The following is a 26,099-nucleotide window of genomic DNA, read 5'->3' on the forward strand; positions in this document are numbered from 1 at the left end:
GCTTGACGAGCAGCCAAGTCGGACCACTGCGCTAATTGGCCCGCTGTGAGCTCCCACACTGCATCACAACTCACACACACGCACACATAAAGGGAGATTGATTTGAAAGAAGAAGAAGAAAAAAAAAAAAAGGGGGTTCAAAGTCCTCTTGGCAACAAGCGTTCACTTTTCCATACTTACGTCAAAAACCTTTCATGGATGATGTTAAAGGGGGATTTGGATGGGGGGCCAAGGGGGTTTGAGGACAGAATAGGGGCGTGTGACAATGTGTGTGTGCGTGTATGTGTGTGTGTTAGTGTGTGTGTGGGTTGTCAAGTGTACTTCAGCTGCTGTGATTGACAGAAAGAACCAGAAGCTTTTCGAGCCCTTTCTTTTTTTATGCCTCAATGAGCCCTTATGCCTTCTTCAATTTGGCACTCTGAAACATGCTTTGGTTTTCACACGGTTAAGTTAACATTTAATATAATAATAATGATATAATAGTCCTGCGATTTGCTGGTGACCAGTTCAGGGGTGAACCCCGCCTACTACCAAAAGACTCAGCAGTCTAGGCTTCAGCGTGCCGTGACTGTCATGAGGGAAAGCAGTTCGGAGGACGAATGAATGAAATGAATAACAATAATAATAATAACAATCATAATAATGGGAAGAAGAAGAAAAAAGAAGAAAATATCAGCACTTGTATCCATAAATACCTGTTCTTTCTTGCCCTTTTTTTATCTGCAATTAATTCATATTTTAAAAATAAATAGATCAGATTATTTGCCATTCAAAGGAAACAGTAATAACACCCTTGCCATTGAGGTAGAAAAACAAATAAATGTGATAAAGTCAAACTGATATCAATCTCACAAAAATAAACAAATACATGTCTTTAAAAACAAATCATCTAACCCTTCCCACTGAGTTTGTAAATTTATGAATTCAATGTACATTTAAAAATGATTTTCATACTTTCATGCCTGTGGAACCACATTGCATAAAGTGGTTATATTCATAATTGTTCACCATATGTCCCAAAAACAAGTGAAGCGATGGCTGCAATGAACCAACTTATCTGTTTAAGGAAAAGAAAAGCAGGCTGTATACTTTTAAGGGGACCAAAAAACTAAAAGCACCTGAGGCAAAATACAAAGTGGCTAAATGAAGTTTTTATCCTCACTTGTACTATACGACATGCATTAAGGCGTGTTGCCTATTAAAAAACCACAGACGCTAAGTTTATTTGTGTAAATATAAAGTAGAGTGCAAACTCCAAAGCTTCAATGAGCTCATAAAAGTTGAACTCCAACATCTTTGGGGGAAATACACCTCAAACCCTGTTGTCATAAATATACTAAACTAAACAGTAACCATAAAGCCGAACCCACAACCCTCACCCAAAATGAAATCTAACCTCAGAAAAACTCATTTGTAATTGTGACAGGGTGTTTGTTTATTGCAGTATCTTGTTAACTGAGACAAGTACTGTTAGCGGGAAACATGCCGAAAAATCTAACGAGTTGGTCGCTGCACCAAACCCCTGCTCCATCAATGACGGAAGGCAGAAGTTTGGTTTTCACACACGATGTGTTCAGCAATTCACAAATCAAACAGCAGATGTTGAAAGTTGAAAGAAGATGGCTGGCATAGCAGTGCCCATGTCAGCTGCAAGTTGTCACGCTAGTTTCGCCAAACTAAAACAAAAAACTGCATCGTAACCAGACGAGGCCCCAACAGCGGCACACCGCTTAACCTTTTTACGATCACCAGTTTAGATCCAGCATTTATAGTTCACACAAATATACTAAGTTGATCACTTTCACATTTTATTTTTGACCTATTCTTGACTCTTTGATTCTGTTTGCCCCCCCCACAAAAAAAATCTCCATTTGGTTTACCATCAGACACACACACACAAATACACGCAACTGTTAAGACGTTTGTGAGTGAAACAAAATGCAAGTTTAAAAAAAAAAAAAAGATGGAGAGGTTTTTGATGGAGGGAGAAAATGGCCAGCGTGAGGGGAAGCGTAATCAAATTGAGAGAGGGAACACAGTAGCAAAGCATTAGTGCAGCTGAATAATGGAATAACTTAAAAATTTTACACACACACGCACACACTTAAGCACTCCCATGCTCAGATGCCTAATATACACACAGGTTGCATCCCCAAAACAATACTCCATTAATATCTCTGTAAAAAAGCAACAAGTGGAAAGAAACGTTCACAAGCAAGTGGAACAGACTACTCAGCAGTAGCTGGACTCTCAATACACAAAAGCACCATCTTAAACACACATATACATATATATATATATATATACTATATACGGATATACTGGATAAATAGAAAGATACAAACATCATGAGCGTGTTCTATGCGGCTTCTGGTCCATCTAAGCTCAATATTTACTGCTGCATATTGTGTGTGTGCACTGCAGTGTCTTTGTTAACATTCAACAACTGTGCCGTAGAAACATGTTTGTTTTGGGGGGTTGAAGGTGGAACCTCAAGTTTGTTGGTTTCAAAGCAGTTTTTTTTTTTGCACAAAAGCATAGAAGGGAAAGTTACTTTATCCATGTCAGGGTAAAACTGTGTCCATCATTGAATATTCATGGATGGTGCGCCAGTGTTTTATGCTAAATTTTCTAATGTAAAAGTGAAAAGGCCTCACTAAACTTTTGCAGCAAATGACGACGATCACGATGACAAAAAAAAGGCATCAAAGGAGAGGAGAAAAAAAAAAAAAAAGAGTTAAGCGGAGTGAATCTCTGCTCTTCACGTGTAAGAAAAATAAAAACGTTTTTTTTTCTTTAAAAAGAATGTAAACAAATATTTTCAAAATGGCTATAATATGACTTAAATGAATTTAAGGACAGAAGAAATTTATCATTTCTAAAGTTATGATGCAAATAAAAGATTTTTTTTTAATTCTATAAATTGGTAATTAGGAAATATAAGTATCACCTCCCCTAAAGAATGAGCACAAGTGAAAATGCACGGATGAAATTTTACTTCACAGAAATGATTAATTCTACGGATATCAGTGTTTGTTCTTTTGAAATGCTGTACCCCTAAAATTGCGCTCCAATTCTGCTCCTTAGCACTAACACGGAATCCTCGTCAACCTCACCTATCTGAGATTTCATGAGGTGATACAAGTTGGCATAGAAATGCATCCACAAAATTTCATGTGGAATTTCATATTTTATGACTTGGTATTTCACTAAAGGTTCCGCTGTATGTGCATTGCACTGAAAGGGGGTGGAGGGGTGCTTGTGAGGTCAAGTGTCGTCAAGTATCCTACGCAGGGAACACTTGAGTTCAGTAGTGAGGTTTCCACCACAGCTCATGTTAAGACAAAGTGGGGAGTAAACAAGTTAAAGTGCAGTGTGAATGTGAGAAGGAAGGCGTCTTGGTTTTTGAGGGCGGGATCAAGGGGTCTGGGTAGCTTGTAACAACATGAAGGCCCGTGTGAGCTTCTGATGCCACCCCAGGGTCAGTGTGGAAAGAAATTGCATGACTGCGCCCATTTGCAGGGGGATTGTCTTAAGTTTTACACCAAACAGCAGGCCAAATAGACCCACCAACTCCAAACACCGCAGTTGCAGAGGTTCATGCTGTGACCGGCTTTAAGGCTGGATTTACACTACAATGTGAGGTCATCAAAATACACAAAATGGAGGGCAGAGAGCGAAGTAAATTAGCAGTGTTTTGCAACAGGTGCATCAAATGGTAAATTTTATGTACTTTTTATTTTTTACAAATTGTTGCAAAAAAAAAAAAAAAAAAAAAAAAAGACAAAAGTCTTTTTCAGTGAATTTCCAAATTTGGGTCACTATTAATGTGATATTTAGAATTTCAACTTATTTTAGTTCAATGCATTAAGTTACTTAGTACTGTGCATAGAACTATGTTAAAAAAGAAATAATAAAAGATGACGTTTTCAAAGGATAAAGATTTTAGAACAAATTTTGTTTCAATATTATCAGTAAAAAAATGATAATTTTATGTCATAATTTTGGGACAAATTAAGTTGGAATTTTGTAAGACAAAGGTCAATAAGAATAAATAAATTTTCCAAAAAATAAGTATTTTTTGGATGAATGAAGTCAAGAGGGAAAAAATGTAGCATAAATCCAGCCTTCAAGACGGAGAGACGACAACCGGTCGTATATAATGGAAGCTGAGTGTGGTTACCGTCATTGGTTTTGGAGTTGAAATTCTGCTTTAAAAAAACAAAACAATAAATAAGTTAATTTTAAAATAAAATCAGTGGCTACTGGTGACTGGCTCAGATTTCCAAGCATCGTGATTGTTCTCAGAGTCGGACAGCCGCTCCGGGACTTCGCCTGCATCCGTGCTGGTGGCGACGGAGGCGGCGGCAGCCTCCAGGTCCACCTCGGTGTCCTCGTCGTTGCTCTCGGCGCTGTAATCCACCGCCTCCAGGAAGGACGGCTCATCTTCATCCATCATGTAGGTGGTGGGGCAGCTGCAGATACAGGCGGCATCATTGAAACTACTGGTTTAATCAAGCCGTGTTTCCCACCCGGTACTGAGCCGAGGTACATATTTAAAATCAGGAAAATCTCACAGCACACCACCAAACAAAAGTGTCATAAAAGCTACCTTGGCTTATGCGACAAAGCATGTAACGCTGTTTACTGTGTACCAAATCAATTTCCCCCATGTATATGAAGTGAAATGCAAAACACCATTTTCTGCCATGTAATGAAAGAGCATTTCATTTTTCCCTGTCACAACAATACATTAGTTACAGCAATTATTATTATTATCATATATTAGTGTCAGTAGTAGTATTAGTAGTAGTAGTAGTATTTGGAAAAAAGGTGATCTAGCAGGCAAAAAAAAAAATTACCATATGAACCTGTTATTATGACTTTAAAATGTGTTTATCCATGATTATAAAAACAATTATACATGGTCATTTGGAATTAAAATGGTTAGCCAAGGACGCCTCTGTCTTTCCTTCCCCGTGGGTCCAAATGCTTAAACGCCTGCTGCATCTTTTGAGGTTTTAGTGGCTTTAGTGGCTTTTTAATGGTGTTAATGGTCTGAAATGCGATCCCAGGGAGACAGTCCATCACGGGCCGTCTCTCCAGTGTCACGCCGGTACAAGGGGGAGACAGACACACAAATGGCGTACTGTAAATGTGTGCGTGTAATGGTGATGAGAGTTGCGAGTGAACAGGAAATGTCCTTTTCTTTGGGTTCCATTCTCCACTCGGCGCATGCATCATCATCATTTACATCCACGCACACACTGACCGTATCTTGCCTTTTACAAACTGGCAGACGCTCCCAATGGCCACAATATCATTGCAATGATGACGAACTATTAAATGCTAAGTGCTAACATTCTGCCTGCCTGCCTGCCTGAGAGCATCCAATCTCCGCGGAGAGAACGTTGCGAGTCCCTTAATGATCAAAGGCATCAATGATGAATGAATACCTACCCAATATGAGAGCAAAGGAGAGGGAGAAGGCCAGAGGAAGATGCTCATGGGAGGGGTGGTACTGGGGGGGGGTGAGTGTTAAGTGGTTTGGAGAATAAAGCCATCAAGTGTCTTAACAGAGACAGCAAACATCCAAATGATTACGTAAACAAATAGCTTGTTGTTACGTTTTGTCATCTGTTGTTTGGAAACGTTGGGATGACAGCCAATATCTGGAACACCATTACTTAGTAAGTTAGGTTTTTGTATAAAATTAAAATTGTCAGTTGGATGTGTGTCATACATTTATGCTACAAATATAATTATAAAATTAAAACTTTGTTCTCTTAATATTATGGCTTTATTTCTCCAAAAAACTCACATTTTACTCACACGAAATTTTCTTTAATATCACGACTTTATTCGTCCTATAACGCTGTCATTGCTAACACCTTAATTTTCTCCAAATATTTTTTTTTTTTTTTTTACAAAAAATTAAAAACATTAATATTAACTTCAGTTGTTGAAAAATGATTGACTCACTGTTATGTCCTCTCGAGTGTCATTACTAACCTGACTACTTTAGGCTGTATCCCAATGAGGTCGCTCTCCAGGTCCAGCAGGTGCTGATGGCTGTGGAGCCCCGTCATTCTCTTGAGCCTTAGAAGGGCCACACAGAACTGAGCTCCCATCTCTTCCAGCTCTTTGGTGCCGACTTGAAAACCCTGCACGCATATCAATTCATTAAAAGCTGAATTGCACATAAAGATAACTTGTGATACAATTACTTGGACACATATTGACTTTAATTTGGCGCTGTGATATAACAACCAACCTGGGGAAAGGTTTTGCTGTCAATACATGTTCATATAACTGTAATTTTGTTACAGGAAGTGCAGATTCATGTGCATTGTTTTATGAGTCTCTGGAGTCTCCATAAAGAAGTGGTCGGTGGTCACACACATTCACAGAGTGCTTTTTGTGCAGTACGCCACTGTATTGGGCCACGACGCTTATTTATTTATTTACTTACTTACTTACTTACTTACTTATTTATTTATGCAATTTTACTTAATGTAGCACATCATAACTATACAGGCAGAACCACCACAACTTGGGACCACCACTCAAAAAGGCTTCATGTCGTACCATCTGGCAATACAAAACAAGAAAGCACCTTTCAATGGCCAAAGCTTTCCTTCACAACAGTTTCTCTGTTGTCATGGCAAGCTGTTGGTTCAGGGTCAGTGAAAAAAAATAAAAATAAAAACAAGGACTACAGCACCATCTGGTGGAAACTTCCTTCTTGGTTAGAGGTGGTGCATCAGAATAGCATGTAAAATTATAGTTTTATCCACATAAAATGTTGTATTTTTCTAGTAATTTTACAGTTGTTTGTATAAATATATGGACATAAAATTGTGACTTTTTTTCTCATTTCAAAAAAATATTTCGTCGTTTATTCACAAAAAGTTACAACTTTAAAATCTTAAATACATTTAAAATATAAATATAAATTTTGAATTTCTTGTCAAAAGATGATATATTTTTCACACTAAGACTTGGCAAAATGGTCTCGTAGTTGTGTGACAAAAATGAAGTCACCTTATATTTGCCCTGGTCGCATCCGCAGACGGTGCTCTCCATGGTGTAGCTGCGCTGCACGCCGATCTCCCGCCACACCACCACGCGCGCCGTCGACTCCTTGGAGCGCTCCACCACAAAGCTACAGCTGGCCATGCTGAAGGCTGGCGCAATCTGGGAGAGAATCTTTGGAAGGGCCTGAAAACACGGGCAATAGTGAAAAGCAGACCAATGCGTGTGTGCGTGCGTGTGTATGCACTCACCCTATAGGCGAGATCTTCTTCCAAGTCACAGGGTGTTGCGCTGATGTTGGACTGCCATACCGTTTCCTTCAAACTGCAGCCGTACATGAAGACGTTTTTCTTTCTGGAATGACCGTGGTAGTCGCAGAACACCTGATAGCACAAACAAAGACACGTAACATTAGAGCTCACGCGACCAATCCCCGAATCACGGATGTGGCCCCGATGTGTACCAGTGGTGTTCGCTGCGTGTGCGCAAGGTACTGAAGTAGGCTCTTCGTGTGGTAGATGGTCGGGTGCAGGTCAGGATTAGGATTTTGCCACTGGCGATTCAAATCTTCCCCGCTCAGAGAACATCGATGGCTAAACCAAAACAAAGGCACAATTTTTAAAAGCTGCCGATCTGGTCAATTTTGCACACCTCCGCACTCACTTTCCATTGATGACGCCGTCAGGGTTGAGCATGGGCACGATCTTGAAGATGAAGGACTCTCTCAAGGTGGCCGCCAGCAGGCTCGTACCCATCAGGAACTCCAGCGTGCCTTTCATCACCCAGCTGGCATTGGTTTCCCCGGGGTGCACTCTTGCTGACAGGAAGATCAATGGCCGATTTCCTGGAAAGGGAAGCTCAGTTTTGCCTTCTTTTTGTTTGTTTGTTTGTTTGTTTGTTTGTTTGTTTGTTTGTTTGTTTGTTTGTTTGTTTGTTTGTTTGTTTGTTTAACAAATGTCAAGAAAAAAAGTCAGAATTTCACATGAACATTTTAGTATGAATAACGTAAAATTAGATAATGTGAGTAAAACAATACAATACAATATTACATCAGCGCTGGAATCGTAATTTTTAGGACAAATGAAGTTGTAAAATGCGAGATTGACTCACTAAACTGGCAGATGTGATCACTGGAGTTCGATTCTGGCATGGCGGTGACGGTGAGGAGCAGGCAGCTGTTTCCCCCCAATGTCTCACACAGGACATCTTGTCGCAGGTATATCCCAGGCGGCTTCATAGCCTCTAGCTTTGACAAGTGCATCTGCCAATACACAACGTAACAAAAATTGGCATTTCAATTCCCCAAAATTCTGCCAACACCAGGCAGTGTTTAATAACAATACCTTAAGAGAGGAATATGTGTACGGGTAGTGATAAGAAAAGTAGCAGACATCATCCTTGTGGCTGAAGGTGGTGCTGAAGGTCATCGTGTAGTAGGACTTCCCTTTTTGACCCCCAGTTGCAATGGAACTTCTGGCAAAATGATTTCTGCGGTGGGGAAAAAAAAAGTTAAATAAATGTCTTAAAAACTGTAGAAAATAAAACAATGTTTTTAACACAATTGGTCCGCTCAAATTCATGAAAGAAAGTACAGTGAACAAGATTATTTCCTTTTGAATATTTGGATATGTATCAGTGCATGCCATATAAGTTGCAATTTTAGCGCAAATAAAATGACAAAACCATAAAAAATTTTGCATATTACTTCCTCTGTTGTCATAATTTCAATGTCAGAAAGTTATAACTGCAGTGTTAATGCTGGAACAAACATGTTTTTGGGGTCTCCTACAAAATTTTGGAGGTACAAAGATTCCACCCGACGCAAATGATACACTAATTTCCACATATTCTGGTAAGACATGAATCCGACCTACTTATAGTAACAGATGTCTGTTCCTGTTCTGACCCAGCGAGGCCTGCCACTGATGGCCTCCCGAACCGAGTACATCAGCACCTGCATGCCTAAACAAACACACACGCACTTACACAGATATTAACACACACATTCAGTTTATAGTTATAGAGTGGTGCTTTAAGATGAAACTTGGGAGTCTTTCAAGAGATAAGACTTTGCCAGGCCAAATTTGTTTGCTTTGATTATGTTTGTGGCCGTGAACTCAAATCAGAACAAGCGGCAGTTTGGCAGAAAAAGCTGTTGACTGACAACACCAGTTGAAGTTTACTGTTATTTTTTATGTTTAGCTTAAAGCTAACAAATGACAAAAATGCTATAGACGTATTAACTGTAATCCTACAATCGACATTTGAGTATAAAAGGAGGCGCAACACGTGTAGATAGACATTATAGTAAAACTGACAGTTGTATATTTCTTATCCTGTCAGATTCTTTCAATTTAATTATGCCATTTAGCGTTCGTTTTTTTATAAAGTGCTATATTATAGACACAAAATGTTTTCTTGTTTTTTTTTGGTGAGCTAGAACAGATTCATGGCATTTTCACTGACTTCATTGGGAGCACATGATTTGAGTTATGAGTGGAGTTGGGAGCGTGGTCATGAAACAAATGAAACCCATATTTCAAGGCACCACTTAATGCAGCTTGATTTCATAACGGGGATGGAGGAGTAATCTCACCATAGTTGAACTGGCTGTTGGACTTCTCACAGTTGATGATGTTGAAGCGGTACATGGTTCCCACGCGCATGCCGCTCACCTCAAAGTAGAACCACTGGTGGTGGTGGTTGCTGTTGATGTCCGAGTTCAGAATCAAGTCGTACTCGTACCTGCGCACAATGTCTATCATGTGGCGACTGAACTCAACACTTGGTCATCACAGATTTGCATGCTTACTTCCTGATTTGAATGGCCTTCCGGAGGTTGCCCGACTCAAACTGAGAGTTGAACTTCAGCGACTCGCCGTCGCTTTCAATCACAGGACAGCTGCAAATAAAGACTATTAACGACAGACTAAATTCAGAACTGAAAAAAAAAGAATAAAAATGAATAATTTATAATGGAAAAAAAACATACCCGGGAATGTCGAGGTCATAAACGACTTTATCCATGATGTGGTTTGGGTAAATCAACCTCTCGATATCTTGGAATATCTTAGACCTGCATGGTTACATGAACAAATTTCGAAGATTTATTGTTTTTTTGGGGGACTTGAGTGAATCGTTGCATGGTTTAGCTTTGGCAAAATCACATATTGGTTGATTTTTGGGGCATATTATTTCAGGCTGTGCCAAGGAACTATGTTGCCCTAAAGGGGGAAGTGTGTCAAAATTGGCAAAAATGATTTTCACCAACAACATTTGCCTACCTCTGTACCCCGTACAACCTCTCCAGAAGAGGCTCCCGACACGTGGGGGCCACATGACCAAAGTAGTCTGGGTAGGCCACTTCAGTGTAGTGCGGCACCGACTTTGTCTGCTTCACCATCTTCACATAAAGGTCCAGGTCGTGAAGTGGGAGAAGCTGAGCCGTGTCAGGGACCTCCAGGACGGCCCCTTCGCCGACTTCATCCTCTGCGCCCTCCGAGCCGCAGTCTGATCCTCCTCCTGCTCCCGCTGCTGCCAAACAGCGAATGGCGATGCCCTCCAAATGCAGAGGGGACTGCGTGGGCTTCGGTTGTTTTTGTTTGCTTTCCATCTCGTCCGCATTTAAGGGGACGCGTTCAGAAGCTTGTGATAGTTTCTGCTCAGCTGGATGCTTAGGTGCCACCACCTTTTGGTTGAGGTTCTTGACACAATCTCCGGTGTCAGCCTGTGAAGTATGAAGAGTGGGACCGGGGGCAAATGAGTTGCTGACATCGTGAGCGGTCCGTGCACTGACGTGATTCGGGGACGGCAGCTGAGCTGTGGGAACAACGATGGGCTGAGCGGATTGTGTCGATGAAGATGTTGTGGAAGATTCAAAGTTGAAACCCTAAATAGGAGCAACACATATTACACTTGTGTGAATGCACCACAATGTTTTTCTTCCTCTTCTTTATAGTCAGTCATTATTTTTCAAAACCATTCAGCCATACCTGAAAGTCTTGTGACAACTCCACAAAAAACTTCTCATAGACTCTTAACTCTTCGTAAGGTCGACTCGGGATCTTCTCAGGGTGCAGCTTGTTTATATCCTTTTCAATGTCGTCGTTCTGATAAAAAAAGATAAACACTACATGGGCAAAAATGCCTTTCTAAAGGCACGGAGGGAAGAAAAAAAAAAAACGAGTGCAAGAATTACCAGGGAGCCACAATCCTTCTCATCTTCCTCGTTCTCTGTATCGTTCTCCGTGTCTCCCTCTGTGTCCTCGTTATCGTCACTGTCATCCACCACGTCGTCCACTGGTTGGACATACATGCACACGGCACATAGTATATCATTAAGGCTCCACACAAAGATCAAGCAGCCATGATCAAATGATAATACGTACTTGTGGAAGAAAAAGGAACATTTCTTCACGTACATGATAATGCTGATGACCACCATGACTGTGTGATAGTAGAAAATGATGATGTCACTGTCCTCCTGACCTAATTAATACCAATAGCAATTTGATTCCTGATGAGCTATTTTAGTAACCACAAAGTAAAAAGTGAAACAGCGTTGCCCTTGACCGGTGCATTCAACTCCCTTGTACTTTGCAGCTGCTGCAAAGTTGCTCACTGCTCCATTATGAAGCACACACAAACGGGATGCGTGTTAAATGGAATTCAAAAATAGAGACAGAATATTTTCATGACTGCTGAATGTGGATCATAAAACCTGATACAGAGGAACGTGTAGAGTCCTCTCAATTGGTTCTTCAGTCAACCTACACTATTCCGGTGCAATGCTGTATTTACGTGTGAATAAATGACTTTTAAGAGAATGAAAGAAGCATGATATGAAGCAAGTATGATGCACGCTAGTTTAGTGATGACTCATGCATTGTCTCGAACAGTCTTACCCTTCTTTAAGGGCTCGCTGCAGACCTGAGCATGTGTTCTTCCTGTAAGTGTAGCAGTGTGTGAGAAACATTACTTGAGTGTGTGTGAGTGCGTGTGCGTGTGTTGAAATCAACGCGGAGCTACCCTGTGATGTTTTTGCACACGTTTTCTCACCTTCAGGGGGTTGGCTGTAGAGCTGTGCGACCGGCCCTGAAGGCAGAACGTGCTCCAACTGGTAAGTGAAAGCTGACTTGATGGTAGGCAGAGGCAGGCGATTTTTGGGGAAGCACTTCCTCATGATGAGACTTGAAGCGTTGACAAGAGGATCCAAGGTGCGCACCGAGAGACACTCCTGGAAAAATATCACAGTGGAAATAAGATGACATCACAACAAACCTTGCAGTTCAACTTCATTTGCCTTCAAAAAACTGAATTATGTTCACCTGCGAAGGTTAGAATCTTACCCAAAAGCCAAATGTCGTAAATGATTTGTGATTATATAACTTGTAGGCTATGATGTGTGTTGCCATTTATTAAACACTCTCTCTCACTCACTATTGAAGAGTTGTAGAGAATGCGCATGCCGTCGGCTTTGGTGAACGCCCGCCTGCCCAGCTTGATGTTGGTGACGTTACGCAGACAGCCCAGCAGCCCCTTGCGGATCACCGTGTGACGATGCCACGCGTCCTTGCGGTGCCAGTCCAGGTAGAGGGAGAGCAGGGCGGGAACGTAGTCGCCCTCCACTGCCCGCCGAGCATTTGTCTCTGATTGGAGAACCAGGAAATACGATGAAGTACATTATGAAAAAGCATTTGCCCACTTTCTGATTTTTTATTTTTTTTTTGCCAGTCAGTTTTATCAATCAAGGAAATAGTTTTAAAAGCCCCCCCCCATATTCCAGAGCAGCTTGGCATCAAACTGTAACTCTATAGAGGCATCAAACCAGTGCACCCAGTTAAATCAATACTCACTGGATTTGAGTAAAGCACAGAGCGCATCCACAGCGACCCTACAAACACAGACGATAATTACAAATGCAGCCAGGCCACTGATATTTTGTGGAGTATTTGGTATCATTTCATACGTACTTGATCAGGGTTGTGTTTTTCTTGCTGTACGGTGCCACAATCTTGAACATCAACTCAACAGCTCCACTTTTGCCGAGGGATATGGCGTTAATAACTTCACAGAGGTAAAAAAAAAATAATAATTCAAGCAGAATGATTTTTTTGGGGGGGGGATGAATGATGATTGAGCAACATTGTAGCTGACTTACTGTTAGCTGAGTAAACCCGAAGAACCTGCAAGCAGGGCAGGAGCAACTTGACATTTTGGAGGTTCTTCTTGATCAGGTTTATTGTGATGTTCAGAGCACCAGTCAGACGTGCCTTCATGCCCAACTTCCTGTCTAAACGCACACACACACATGCACATGCACAATAAAGCAATTGTGTAAAATTGATAGCAAAGAATACCGATACTTTGAAATAAGGCTGGTATCGGCCAAAATCCGATACGTGGGGTCGAGACTCGCTCATCCCTAGTCTAGAACATATCCTCCGTACGGTCTTTGTAGAGTGTCCTACCTTTCGGGCCCACCTTGGCCAGCAGGGAGTGAAGCTGCAACATGAGCTCCTCGCTGGGGTGAAACTCTTTGTTGGCGTTGATTAGAATGCGAAGTAACACCGCCGTTCCGCCCTTTGATACAAAGACCCCCACTCTGCGTCCTTTGCCTGCACCAATAAAGAGACAGTGATACATCTCAAATGAAAGTCAAGCTGTTATGTTAGGGAGGAACTGCTTTGCCTGGATGGTGGGTGAGTGGAAGCTAAAGACCACATGTGCATGTACATGCTCATTTGTGGTGTATATTTTTTCTCAACCAAATAATCTGTACACCATCAATTTTGAAGTTGTGGAACATATTTATATTTTTTTTCCCAAACACCATAGGAAATGCAAGAGTGGACAAATGATGAATGGCTAGAAGATAAACACCAACAACTACTCACCCAAGGTCAGCAGCTCACTGAGTATGCACAAGATGTTCAAAATGGTCTGGGTGTCTCGGGTGATCTGTCAGATTATTAGAAATTAAATGATTAGTTGGATTAGTAGGTAGGTAGACAGACAGAGTGGCAGGCAGACTCCATCAAGTGGTGCCTACTGACCTCCAGTGAATTCAGGATGACATCCATGCCACTGGTGCCTTTGGACATCATCTCCTTCGACGTCTTCTCTGTATGACAAACAGGAGACTGATGTTCATACATCTACTGCAACTCAAAGGTGTGTGTTTCTTCAGAGTCACCACAACGTGCCAGTGTGTCTGGATGGCCATTTGTTCATTCAGAAGAACATTTGAGGATCTCTTATACAGCTATGGCCAAGCTCAATTTAAATAAGCCATATCTACTGTGTGTATGACAATATTTAATGAAAATATGAAAACTCTCAGAGGTATTACTATGTTCCAGAGTCAAACTGTCACATTCATGAAAACTTAATGGTACAGTTTCAAATCTATCATCCAAGAGCTAAAATTAGATAACCACCCTTACAACATTTAGTAGTAATTTGAATAACAAAGGTGGATTTTTTTTGGGGGGGGGGGATTCCTAATTTCACTACCTCATCGGGCAAACATAATAACAGTAACAATGTAAGCGATAACTAATTTGGAAATTAAATGCAAACAAATAACACGTGGTAGTTTAAATACATTTGATAGCTGGCAGGCAACCCATTTTGTACTATTATTAGCATGTGTGATATATTACAAGTTGCTAATGCTTCCATACCAAACTTCTAGTGGCATATGAAGTTTAACCTTTTCAGGGCATTCAACTTACTTTCTATTGCCTCTGATGTATGCGGGAACACGCTTCAACTGAGTTGGGAATGCGTGCAAGGCCAGATTTAAATGAGGTTTATTATTGTGATTTGGTTTGCAGTGGTTTAACAGCATTTTCTAATATTTTTCCACTGCAATCAATATAATGCAACTACTACAGTAAAAACTGGCGATGATATTCAAAAGGTGTAAACATACTAGGTCCATATATTAGGTCACATATTTTTCTTGTCACCTATACCTGAGTACAATGAAACATTTTTGAGTGTCACTCGTGTTCCCAAAAAGTCAATCATCTCACGAATTAAATCAAGCTTTACCTGGAGAGTCGGGGCGATTGTCGCAGTGCTTCCTGCTGTTGCCATGCTCCATTTATAGTTTCTCAAACACTTTATTTTTTGCTAATTGTATTCCCAAAGCTGCGTGTCCTTGACACTGTGCACAGAACAAGCCGGCGCAAAATACACTATGTGTTGCTGTAGAATGAAATGAGAGCATAACCTCACACATTTTCCCCAATTAATACTGAGGAGCAAGAGGCGGGGGAATAAAATGACAGACAATTTGAGTGATGTGTCTCTCAAGACACGTGAGATGGTCCACTAAAAAAAAAAAAAAAAAAAACTGTCAATGCCTCAGCCAATGCCCCAGCCACCCTTGTTCTTGCCCTCTGAGCCTCACACACTTTAAATATGAAACCTGAGGACACCAAAGTCCAGCCCAAGGTTTACAATTACCGCCAGACAGATCGGTAACTGCGTCACACACCGTGGGGGTCTTGCGCTGTGTGTGTGGCAGATGAGAGGAACAGCTGACAGACAGGAGAGGCATGAATGAGGGTGACAGACACGGTAAGACATTCCGCTGCACCCATTCGTCATGCGAGGGAGGTATGGCGATGTTCAAGGCTTCAAGAAAAGTGAGAGGTGTTGTGGTGGCCAGCAGGGCTCGAAATGCCACCTTTGAACACATCTGAGAACTGAGCAAGCATCCCTTGGCAAAAAAATAAAACTTTTTCCATTTGTACAGATACAAACAACTTTTTGTTTCCTTTCTTGTATGTTTTTTTTTGTTCAAGTAGCTGAAACTAATGTTTATGACTGATCAATACTTAGATGCTATAAAACAAATTAATAGATCATTTAAAAATGTTATAATTGAATCACTAAAAGGGTTATTTGTCTGTATTTTAACTGTCATGCCGTATGTAAGTAGGGCTCCAAAACAGTTGACAGGAAATCCTGCTCCTGCTGTATTTAGAGCCATGTATTGTACTGCATAGTGGACGCCGCTAGAGGTCAGTAAATTGCAGTGGTAGTGTAGAAAGTGGTACGTTCGGTATTTTTAAGCATGAGTGCACAATTTGTGGACTATTTCAGAATGTATCCACCACTTAAAAAATAGATTTATTTAAAGGGACAGTATTTTGATATTCTCTGCTCTGTACAATTATTCATAAGATTCACTATATTGATGCTCCAAAAAATTGCCTCCTGGAGGTTTACAGACATGATGATAAGGTTTCGAGATGTATTATTTGTTAGTGCTCACCCTGTGTCTGTATGAGATGCAGGAGCTTGGAGGTGATCTGACGCGCTGATTCGGGATCCCTCACCATGGAGTCTCCGGACAGCTTCTCCAGCTGGGCCAGCAGGATCTGCACTCTCGAGTTATTGGGGACACTGGGAGAGAAACAAGCGCTTCTGTCAGTAAACTTGAATGGAATTTGCTCAACTCTTCATTGCATTCTTGCATTGTGGACAAAGAAATAAATCTACTTTGCTGGACTTAGGGTCCTCTCGATCCAAATTTGAGGGTAACCTTGCTCTTTATTAATTTTGACTTGTTCGAATTTATGCGTGCAATAAAGTGTGTTTTTGCACTTTGCTCAAGATATTGCTCAAGATATTCATTTGTTTTTGTGAAACATTTGGTCATGCATGTTACTTTTCCTCTGGCCAAACCAGACACTATCAAATATATTTTGATAATTTAAAGGTTTCTGACCAGGATGCACATAAATGGTGCACATGGAGACTGGAGAATTGAATAGTGGGGAATAGGCAACAGTAATAATTTTTTACATTTGAAGCTAGAAATGAAAATACGTGTTAATGTTGTGTTGTTGTTGTTTTTTTACTTTAGACACTTCTTTGAAGAATTGCACTACTACGCACTTTGCTGAGACAGCCTTTAGACGCTTTCCGAATCATACAGAAGATTCTCACATTCCATCGTTGATACTAAGTGCGTCTCCTCCCAACTGATGCGCTTTGAGCTCTGAAGGATCCCTTTGTACTATTTTGAGTTTTGTCTAAAAACAACAGTCTTAAATCTGTAGAGCGGAAAATGGACACAACTGTGTTTCATCTACTCATTTGCACATAGGAATGTTTGGGAGAAAACAGATGTCCTTTGGGATACATCAGGGTCATCTGAGGTCAGCCATTTTAGACTTTTGTGCTGTATTAGTTTAACCCTGTTCTGTTCAAAGCCTCCAAAATGACACTTAATACAGGGAATAAATCATCGGCTTTTTCACAGATTCAAAGCGAAATTGAATTATAATCCTCGAGGGAATGAGTCATAGTGAGGGTGCATGCAAAGCGGCCATGTTTTGACAGATAGCAAAAATGCAAGTGGCATTTATAGGACTAACAAACACACCAGCGTCCTTCAGTAGACACAGTTTCAGTAAGTACACCGCGAGCCCTTTAGGTCAACTGGACGAACGGGGTGAAAGGTTGCCCAACGGGTTGGTACATGTGAGAAGTGAGTCAAAGCCGTACCCAGTGCAGCTCAATGTTCCCCATGTCCTTATAAAGACACAGCAGACAAGAGTGCACAGTGGGGACAGCGCGGGAAGAAATAGCAAGGCAGCCCAAGAGTTCAATACATGCCCAAATAAACACATTGCATCACTTACAGTACACATCAAAGGCTATGAGAGTCATGCTAAAAAGAAATACAAAACAATTTCCTCATAATATTACTCTTTATTATCCCTTTATTTTCATTGGATTGCAACTTTTACTCCCTATTCATTAATGCATTCTCATTAAAAGAAATGAGGCCATTGCCAAGTGTTTTGTATTATTCCAAACATGAATTTGTAGAAAACTTGTAGTTTCTTTTTTATCAAAAATGAACAGTTGTTTTTGTCCTATTTAGACTTAGTGTTTTCCTCAGAAACCAATGACTAAGTTATTTTCTTGTGATATTTCAAATGTGATTGTATAAAAGTTTTTTTTTCACGATATAACAACTTTATTGCCGTAAGTACCTTTTTTTTAAATGTAGGTATTTACTTTAATCATTACTATTAAAATTCTCATAATTCTTTTATAAACATTAAGTGATAAAGTTATCATTCATTTAAATGTTCAGAATATTGAAACATTATTCTTCTAAAATTATATTATCCTTGTAATTTACAATTGTTTCTACATCAAGAACACTATAGTCAACTGTAACTGCTTTGTTTTCATAAATTTGAGTTTTTTATTTAATATTACCAAATTATTGCTGTATGTTTTTTCTCTCTCCTATACTGTCTTTTTAAATGATACCTTACTGATGCAACACTTTTGTAATGTTTGTAGTATTAAAAATTTATTTTTTTCGATTTTCCTCATGATCTATTTCCTGTATAGTCTCAGTTTTGTCAATATTATTGCTAGTTTATTCTTGTATTATTCCAAGATTTTTGTAGCATGGCATTCATTACATTTCTTTACTGTCACATTGTCTTAATTCATACAGTACATTTACATAACACATTTAAAAATGAAGAATACCAACAAGAACAAAAAAAAAAACTGCACATTTTCCTATGCTAACCTTCACGTGAAGCTTTCGTACACAAAAACCAAACAACAGAATCCAAACTGATGCCACACTGGACCTTTAAGCGGTATGAGAAAACACTTGAGGGTGTATGATTAAGAGAGAGCAAATTCTTGTGATACAGGACAAACTGCATAATTATAGAAAAATGTTTTTCAAAAAAATGAAGTGTTTTTTAAAGTAGAAAAAAAAAAAAAAAGACTCACCCCTTCTCTGAAGCCATCTTGGGTTTGTTCATTTTTGTCACATCAACATGTTATGGCGTCTGCGAAAGAAATAAACACTAAATGCAAGCAGTTTCAAAAACTATGTGACTCGAGAGAGTAAGTCAATACAGGAGCACTTGAAAGGCAAGATAAGGCTGGTCATAAACAGTTGTAGAAGGACATTGCGTCTTAACTATATTATGTTTCGTCTGAATATACAATATGTGACATTGGAAGACAACATGAAGCTGTTTTGCGCTGTGGAATGGAGACCAAATTGGGTCACAAGTCAATTTTTATTGACAACTGTCAAGGGCAACTGTTTTGATATATTTGAATTATTTGTTCAGGCACATCATTTCGTGGCAAAGGACATTTAGATCCGTGCTTGCGCTAATAAATACATAGATGTGGGTATTGTTATGTGTCTACATGTGTTGCTGCACTGTTAGCAGTTATGTGGTTTTTTTGTGTCATGTGTTCTGGAAAGCACTTTATTGCAGCTGCAGCTGTCAAAAAAAAAAAAACTGGCCGAAGGCTTGTATCTCAAAAAGCTTCTTAAGGTGATATCTTAAGGCACAATTGTATCATGCATTTCATGTAATTCATTATTCATTTATGATGTATTTTAGTAAATTGGAGTGCGCACAGAAGCTAATCATAACCTGCAAAAGAAAAATACTTGACTCTCTGGGCCAATGGGTACCTGCAAGAATTGGAATTGGGAACTTCCTTTTTATTGTTATGAGCACTTGTGTGTTCGGGTCCTTCTCCTTTTGGACTTATTTACACGTGCAGGTTTCCAACCCTCTCGAAATTGACGTGGCTGTTACCATAAGTTCTTACTGTCACTTGACAGCCATTGTAACATGAAAGACGGTTGACAGCATTCCGACGACCCTTTGATAAATGCACCGCGGAAGCAAAGTGAAATAACAACGCAGATGAACACCAAGTCGCTGCTAAGAACTAAGTCACCATGGTTGTCTGCAAATACGTAATAATAAGATGAAGAGGCTAAAAAGGTTAGCGGGCCGGGGCCGTTGCACCTGCCGCCGGGGACGAGTCAGCTAACGCAGGACTGCGCTCAAAATAAAGCCGATTTTAAGAACGCCCCGCCCGCGTTGAGATAGAGCAAGTCTGCCCGGGCGGCGCCCTAAAAGGATGAGCATTGTTTTTACCTGTGCAGCAAGGAACGGCTGTCCTCTTGAGATAACAGTGACGATCGAAGGGTGTGTATTTATCCGCTAAGAGTGCGTGTTGCTTGGCTGGCTGGCTGGCTGGCTGGACAGGCTGGCTGGCTGAAACGCCCTGGTGATGTTGTGATGAGGGGCAGCCCCCCGACTGTCAGAGAGAGAGGGGCTGTCAAAGTGAGCGAGCGAGCCACGCTAGAGAACGACTCTCACTGCGGTTTTACGTACTCAAACGCCTTTGATACAGCCAGTGCGCCATGGTCGTCACCTAATGCAACGCTAACGGGGTTCTATTTAGCACTGGGGCGTGAAATGCAAACGGGAAGCGGCTTGTTTTGGACGATGTGCCAAAAAATACTACAAATCCCTGCAGTTTGCGTTTGCTGATGACGTCATATTACTGCGCCCGGGCTGCAGTTCCCGTGAAATATTTCTCCTTTCAGCCAAAGCTACATGGCTATTACAATATAATAAGGTATGTCTCTCTTTTCAGTTAAAGCACCACAAGGATATTAGTATCATCATTCGTTAGACGTTGAAAAGTTTAAACAGTAAATATGTCAAGTTAGCTTTGGCTAGTGCTTTTTAGCATTAGTCTCTTGCTAGCTCTGCATCGTTTTTGTTTTGAAACCTTGTCTGTTTTCATATTGTCCCTCGAGTCATTTAGTTGCATTAACGAAAAGGTGGAGTGTGTGCGCATCTCTTTCCTTCCCCCAGTTGCTTGTTGTTGCTGGAGATTATCTACTGAATGCCATGTTATTGTGAACTGGCACTATTTGTTTATGTAATTGGAAAATGGAATACAATGCAAAAAAGGTTCTAGATTAGAATACATGTCTAAAGTAGTAGAATGATCTTCTGTATCTCACTTATAATAATGGACTGTTTCTGTTCTCTGATTCCAGTTAGACATGTCTTTAAAGTCTGCTCTAGTCGTTTTGCTGTAGCTGTAATTGTTATCTTAATACACTGAGACAGGGTTTAGTCATCTAAACTTATAAGTGTGATGAGTGTTCTCCCCTTTTTCATTTAACAAGCAAGTACTTTGTGCAGCCAAGCGTGCAATTGACACCATTTTCGGCTCCCTCCTAGCATGAACTGCCTCTCCGTGTGATGCTAGAGTTGCATATAGATGTGATTATGAAATGTGTCTCGTTTGGCCCACTGTGTGTGTGTAGTTGTCACCATGGTGATGAAGTCTTCGGTGGAGGAGGATGATGCCGGCTGGGGTCTGGGCATCCCGGATAAGATGAAGAACAATGCCAACTGGGTGGACATCACCCATGATTTCAAGAGTTCCTGTAAAGGTACATAATGATGGACATACAATGTGTTGTCCACTCTTTACATTTACTTTCATTTTACATATGCAGAATTAAGCCTTGGGGAGCTGCTTCATGACAAGCTGTGAGTATGGAAAGAACCGGAATAGTCAAGTAGCGTATATGCAAATGAATTCAAAGCAAAAAAATATATATATTTTCAAACGATGGCAGGTTCGGCTTATTTGAGGCCATGTCGGCCATCGAGATGATGGATCCCAAAATGGATGCCGGGATGATCGGGAACCAAGTCAACAGGAAAGTGCTCAACTTTGAGCAGGCCATTAAGGTATGCCGCTGCTCTCATCGGACACAATGCACAAGTCATTTCATTAAGCTCTACATAGAGAAAAGTCTTTCCTACGATGGGCTTACTTAAAACCTAAACTCAGACTTGAAACCCTAACACAGGCCTTTTGAAAATCTAACCAAAGCTTGATGTCATAATAATAGGAACACACCATCAAGGTGAAAGATTTGAGCCTTCCAGAACTCATCGGAATCATGGACACGTGCTTCTGCTGTTTGGTGAGTCTCCCCGCTGAAAATTCAATGATTTCTCACGAACGTGAGTGGGTTTGTCATGTGCTTACTCCGAACCGCGTGTAGATCACATGGCTGGAGGGCCACTCCCTGGCTCAGACGGTGTTCACCTGCTTGTACGTCCACAACCCGGATCTTATCGAGGAGCCCGCCCTCAAGGCCTTCGCGCTTGGCATCTTGAAAATTTGTGACATCGCACGGGAGAAAGTCAACAAAGCGGCCGTGTTTGAGGAGGTGGGCAGCGGGGTAACATCTTGATGGATGTGTGAGTATTCAAACCTGGGGCTGACGTAGGCTGTACGTTTTTATGCAGGAGGACTTCCAGGCCATGACGTACGGCTTCAGGATGGCCAACAATGTCACAGACCTGCGGGTCACAGGTACATTTTTCTTACTATGTTTCTCAAAAAAAAAACAAGTTAAACAAAAGCAAATATCAGGAATGTCACCTTACTGTCTTCCAGGCATGCTGAAAGATGTGGAGGATGAGTTGCAGAGGAAAGTCAAGGTAACCTATTTATCAAGTTTGATGTTTGACTCTGTGGTTTATATTTTTGTTTGTGTGCACACGTCCGTCCCTCTTTCAGAGCACACGCAGTCGTCAGGGCGAACAACGAAACCCAGAGGTGGAGCTGGAGGTGAGTGATTGTCTTTCAGATACGTTACAAGGAATTCGTCCCTACTTTTATCGTCTTGTAGAAGATAATCAAACACGTGGCTTCCCTTTCCTGCACCGACAGCAAATATTTGGTGTGACTCATGAAAATAACTTCCCGTTTCTGATTTGTCAGTTATGTGCTCGGGTATAGTTGCTGTCACTGACTTGCATTCCTCCGCCATCCTTTTTCTTCCTGGCTATTTTTCGTACTGACACGCCGCTCCCGTTCCCTAAATTGCCGTTCCTGTTTGTTATTTCCAGCACCAGCAATACTTGGCACTGTTCAACCGTATCAAGTTCACGCGCCTTCTCCTCACTGCACTCATCGCCTTCACCAAGAAAGAGGTAACTTGAACAAGTTCCACTTCAGTGACAGGCACGGAAGTGAGCGAGGCTTCTTTGTGTTGTGTAACAGACCAGCTCGGTGGGGGAGGCCCAGAAGCTCGTTGCCCAGGCAGCTGACCTCCTGTCAGCCATTCGTTCCAGTGTGCAGTATGGCATCCAGTCACAGAACGACACCACCAAAGGAGGTTAACAAAAACACACACATGCACGCGTGTGTTTTTGAAAAGAACAACTTGTTGATTGATTTAAATGACAGATCACCCCATCATGATGGGCTTTGAACCACTGGTCAACCAGCGCCTGCTGCCACCCACCTTCCCCCGCTATGCCAAGATCATCAAGAGGGAGGACATGGTAGCCTATTTCGGCAAGCTCATCGAGCGCATCAAGACTGTCTGCGACGTCATCAATACCACAAACCTGCACGGCATTCTGGTAACAAAAGCAGAAAGGACAAAAAGAGTTCATATTTGACAGTGAAAACAATGTCTTTTTATATCGTGTGTCTTTTTTAATGTTTGTTACTCTGAACAGGACTTCTTCTGTGAGTTCAGTGAGCAGTCTCCTTGCGTGCTGTCCAGATCTCTCCTTCAGGTAGGCTCAAGCCCATTCTGCTCAGTAACGCACTGATGACAATGAATATCCTTATTGTGGTCCATCTAGACGACTTTCTTGATTGACAACAAGAAAGTGTTTGGCACACATTTGATGCAGGACATGATCAAAGATGCCCTTCGATACTTTGTCAGTCCTCCTGTCCTCTCATACAAGTAAGTCTGCTATTATCTTTCTCCACATCAATCGGGGCCATCACTACATCCAGCAGTGCAACTGCTTCTTCTTCATTTCGATATGCTGAGTTAAATTGACGTGCATGGTTTTAAAATGTGGGAGCAAAAAAAAACCCACAAAAGCACAAGGGACTAAATTTCATACATATTCAAACACAGAACTTATGGTTGTGAGGCATCCACTGTTCCACCAGGAGAAATCGTCAAAATACATGCGTGTATCTTGTGTGCGCAGGTGCTGTCTGTTCAACAACCACCAGGCCAAAGACTACATTGACTCCTTCGTCACACACTGTTCGAGGGTATCTCACCTGTCTTTTGCGCTTCTGACCTTCATTGACGTAACTTTCATCCTTTTATCGTCTCGTTGGTTTTGTCAGCCGTTCTGCAGCTTGGTTCAGATCCATGGACACAACCGAGCTCGGCAGCGGGACAAGCTGGGTCACATTTTGGAAGAGTTTGCTACCTTGCAGGATGAGGTGACATTTCATTCACAATAGCACACAGTACACAAACTAAGAAGCACGGTAGTCACGTCTCCGTTCCCCTGGCAGGCAGAAAAAGTTGACGCGGCCCTGCACAGCCTGTTGGTCAAGTACGAGCCCCAGCGGCAGCACCTGGCCTTCCTGGGTACCTGGATACTCTACCACAACCTGAGGATTATGATCCAGTACCTGCTTAGCGGCTTTGAGCTGGAGCTCTACAGCATGCACGAGTACTATTACATCTACTGGTACGCCGCTCAGCCTCGTAGCCACGATAGCTGTGCTAAAGCTAAGCGAGTAACAGCGAGTCACTGTGCAGGTATCTGTCGGAATTCCTGTACGCGTGGCTGATGTCCACGTTGAGCAGAGCGGATGCGTCGCAGATAGCCGAGGAGAGGATCCTGGAGGAGCAGGTGAAGGGACGCAGCAGCAAAAAGAGCAAGAAGAAGAAGAAAGGTAGGCAGGATCTAATCAGTGAGACGACACCACCACCACGCATGTGCGCAATCATGAATCCATCTTACACAAACCACAACCTTCACGTGAGGTTCAAAGTTGAGTTCTGTTATTTGTAACTGCGGTTGAAAAGGAAAAAAAAATGAAGTGCCTGAAATGAGAAGTCCTGACCTCAGTAAACATGTCACCGTTTGTGTGCAGTCCGCCCCTTGAGCAAAGAGATCACCATGAGTCAAGCCTACCAGAACATGTGTGCCGGCATGTACAAGGTACAACAGCGCCAGCCTTCTCTAGACTCCACTAAGTATGTCAGTAAGTAACCCTTGTTCGCCGTGCGGTCAGACAATGGTGGCACTAGACATGGACGGCAAGGTGCGCAAACCTCAATTTGAGCTGGACAGCGAGCAGGTTCGCTACGAGCACCGCTTCGCACCCTTCAACAGCGTCGTCACCCCCCCGCCTGTACACTACATACAGTTCAAGGTGTGTGTTTTTGCTTTCAGGCCTTCTTTTCTCATGATGTGATTTGGAAAAGTTCAGTGAGCATTTAATGATGGAACTCCCACCATCCAACAGGAAATGTCTGACCTGAAGAAGTACAATCCTGCCCCGGGCTCTGCCGACCTCTACCTGGCTGCCAGCAAACACTTCCAACAGGCCAAGTTAATCCTGGAAAACGTTCCCAGCCCGGACTCAGAGGTCTGTATATTTCTACATACATATAATACATGTAGATTTGATGATGAAACATATGCATAGTCGTTTGTGTTGTGTGACTGCAGGTGAATGGTATCCTGAGAGTGGCCAAACCCAACTTTGTGGTGACCAAACTCCTGGCTGGAGGACACAAGAAGGAGACCATGGTATGGATAACTTCGATTCTTATTATAACAACTATAATCACTTAAATTTTATTGACTTTCCTCGCTAGGTGTTGCCTGAATTTGACTTCACGTCTCACAAGTACTTCCCTGTGGTCAAGATCATGTGATGCGACAGATCCAATCAGCTGCTGTGCTTCTGATCCACTCATTGCAACTGTGTGTGTGTGCGCGCATGTGTGTGTGAAACTCTAAATTGTACATGTATGTTTGTATGGCCAGTCTGTGTTGAAATGTGTGACCTGTGGCAGCTTTGTCTGTCACGACTGCTGCCCACCCATCTAAGTCTCAATCAGAGGGATGGAAAATGAAAAAGCTTTCCTGTTCAGTCCCCCAATAAAAATTCCACCAGCCGCCACTGGTTAAAACTTGTAATAAAAGTGTTGTTATCAAAGGTGAGTAATCTCCATTCTATTTCATCACAATTATTCAGAAATCAGTTGACCAGTTATAACTATGTCTAGCTCTTGAAGTTTAACTGGTTTGATTAGATCTCAAATGTATTTAAATGATCATTTTTAGTTTTCACGATTGTACTTGTTCAAAAAAAAAGCAAATTTATATTAGTTATAATAAACATACATTTAATTAAAAAAAATG

The 26,099-nt window shown here is 41.5% G+C and overlaps 2 protein-coding genes and 1 long non-coding RNA gene across 8 annotated transcripts; 2 read left to right on the top strand and 1 right to left on the bottom strand.

Annotated features, from left to right (window-relative positions):
* Positions 1-1,417: 1,417 nt before the first annotated feature.
* agtpbp1 (ATP/GTP binding carboxypeptidase 1) lies at positions 1,418-20,392 on the bottom strand. Of its 3 annotated transcripts, none has more exons than XM_088375885.1 (28): positions 20,247-20,392; positions 20,007-20,169; positions 18,826-18,884; positions 16,325-16,455; positions 14,091-14,158; positions 13,932-13,995; positions 13,506-13,652; positions 13,196-13,327; positions 13,008-13,101; positions 12,891-12,928; positions 12,475-12,683; positions 12,094-12,271; positions 11,940-11,981; positions 11,234-11,334; positions 11,028-11,144; positions 10,320-10,924; positions 10,028-10,111; positions 9,848-9,937; positions 9,632-9,780; positions 8,910-8,997; positions 8,379-8,523; positions 8,146-8,296; positions 7,699-7,879; positions 7,499-7,628; positions 7,287-7,418; positions 7,045-7,221; positions 6,013-6,164; positions 1,418-4,475 (listed from the first exon to the last, which is right to left on the bottom strand). In XM_088375885.1, exons 3-28 carry the CDS (start codon positions 18,855-18,857, stop codon positions 4,256-4,258), a joined length of 3,657 nt encoding a protein of 1,218 aa, XP_088232011.1. In that variant the 5' UTR covers positions 18,858-18,884; positions 20,007-20,169; positions 20,247-20,392; the 3' UTR covers positions 1,418-4,255. The 3 variants fall into 3 exon arrangements, with proteins under 3 accessions (XP_088232011.1, XP_088232013.1, XP_088232012.1); XM_088375887.1 differs by having other exon boundaries at positions 10,320-10,762; positions 10,832-10,924; positions 20,007-20,373; XM_088375886.1 differs by lacking the exon at positions 11,940-11,981 and having other exon boundaries at positions 20,007-20,371.
* LOC148397870 (uncharacterized) lies at positions 11,956-16,569 on the top strand. 2 transcript variants are annotated; one of them, XR_015858567.1, is made up of 3 exons: positions 11,956-12,370; positions 12,483-13,736; positions 13,873-16,569. It is a non-coding gene; the product is annotated as an uncharacterized LOC148397870 (long non-coding RNA). The 2 variants fall into 2 exon arrangements; XR_015858566.1 differs by having other exon boundaries at positions 12,483-12,624.
* naa35 (N-alpha-acetyltransferase 35, NatC auxiliary subunit) lies at positions 19,754-25,898 on the top strand. Of its 3 annotated transcripts, none has more exons than XM_088375890.1 (23): positions 19,754-19,850; positions 21,197-21,325; positions 21,392-21,425; positions 21,515-21,629; positions 21,794-21,868; positions 21,950-22,117; positions 22,197-22,263; positions 22,348-22,391; positions 22,471-22,521; positions 22,803-22,886; positions 22,957-23,071; positions 23,143-23,321; positions 23,421-23,480; positions 23,550-23,656; positions 23,913-23,979; positions 24,058-24,156; positions 24,232-24,410; positions 24,482-24,618; positions 24,820-24,887; positions 24,961-25,101; positions 25,195-25,317; positions 25,401-25,481; positions 25,550-25,898. In XM_088375890.1, exons 2-23 carry the CDS (start codon positions 21,205-21,207, stop codon positions 25,607-25,609), a joined length of 2,175 nt encoding a protein of 724 aa, XP_088232016.1. In that variant the 5' UTR covers positions 19,754-19,850; positions 21,197-21,204; the 3' UTR covers positions 25,610-25,898. The 3 variants fall into 3 exon arrangements, with proteins under 3 accessions (XP_088232016.1, XP_088232015.1, XP_088232014.1); XM_088375889.1 differs by lacking the exon at positions 19,754-19,850 and adding an exon at positions 19,919-20,057; XM_088375888.1 differs by lacking the exon at positions 19,754-19,850 and adding an exon at positions 20,257-20,493.
* The last annotated feature ends 201 nt before the right edge of the window (positions 25,899-26,099 follow it).

The sequence above is a fragment of the Syngnathus floridae genome, chromosome 5 (genome assembly GCF_059516105.1).
Source record: "Syngnathus floridae isolate MCC-2025c chromosome 5, RoL_Sflo_1.0, whole genome shotgun sequence".
Taxonomy (NCBI): Eukaryota; Metazoa; Chordata; class Actinopteri; order Syngnathiformes; family Syngnathidae; genus Syngnathus; species Syngnathus floridae.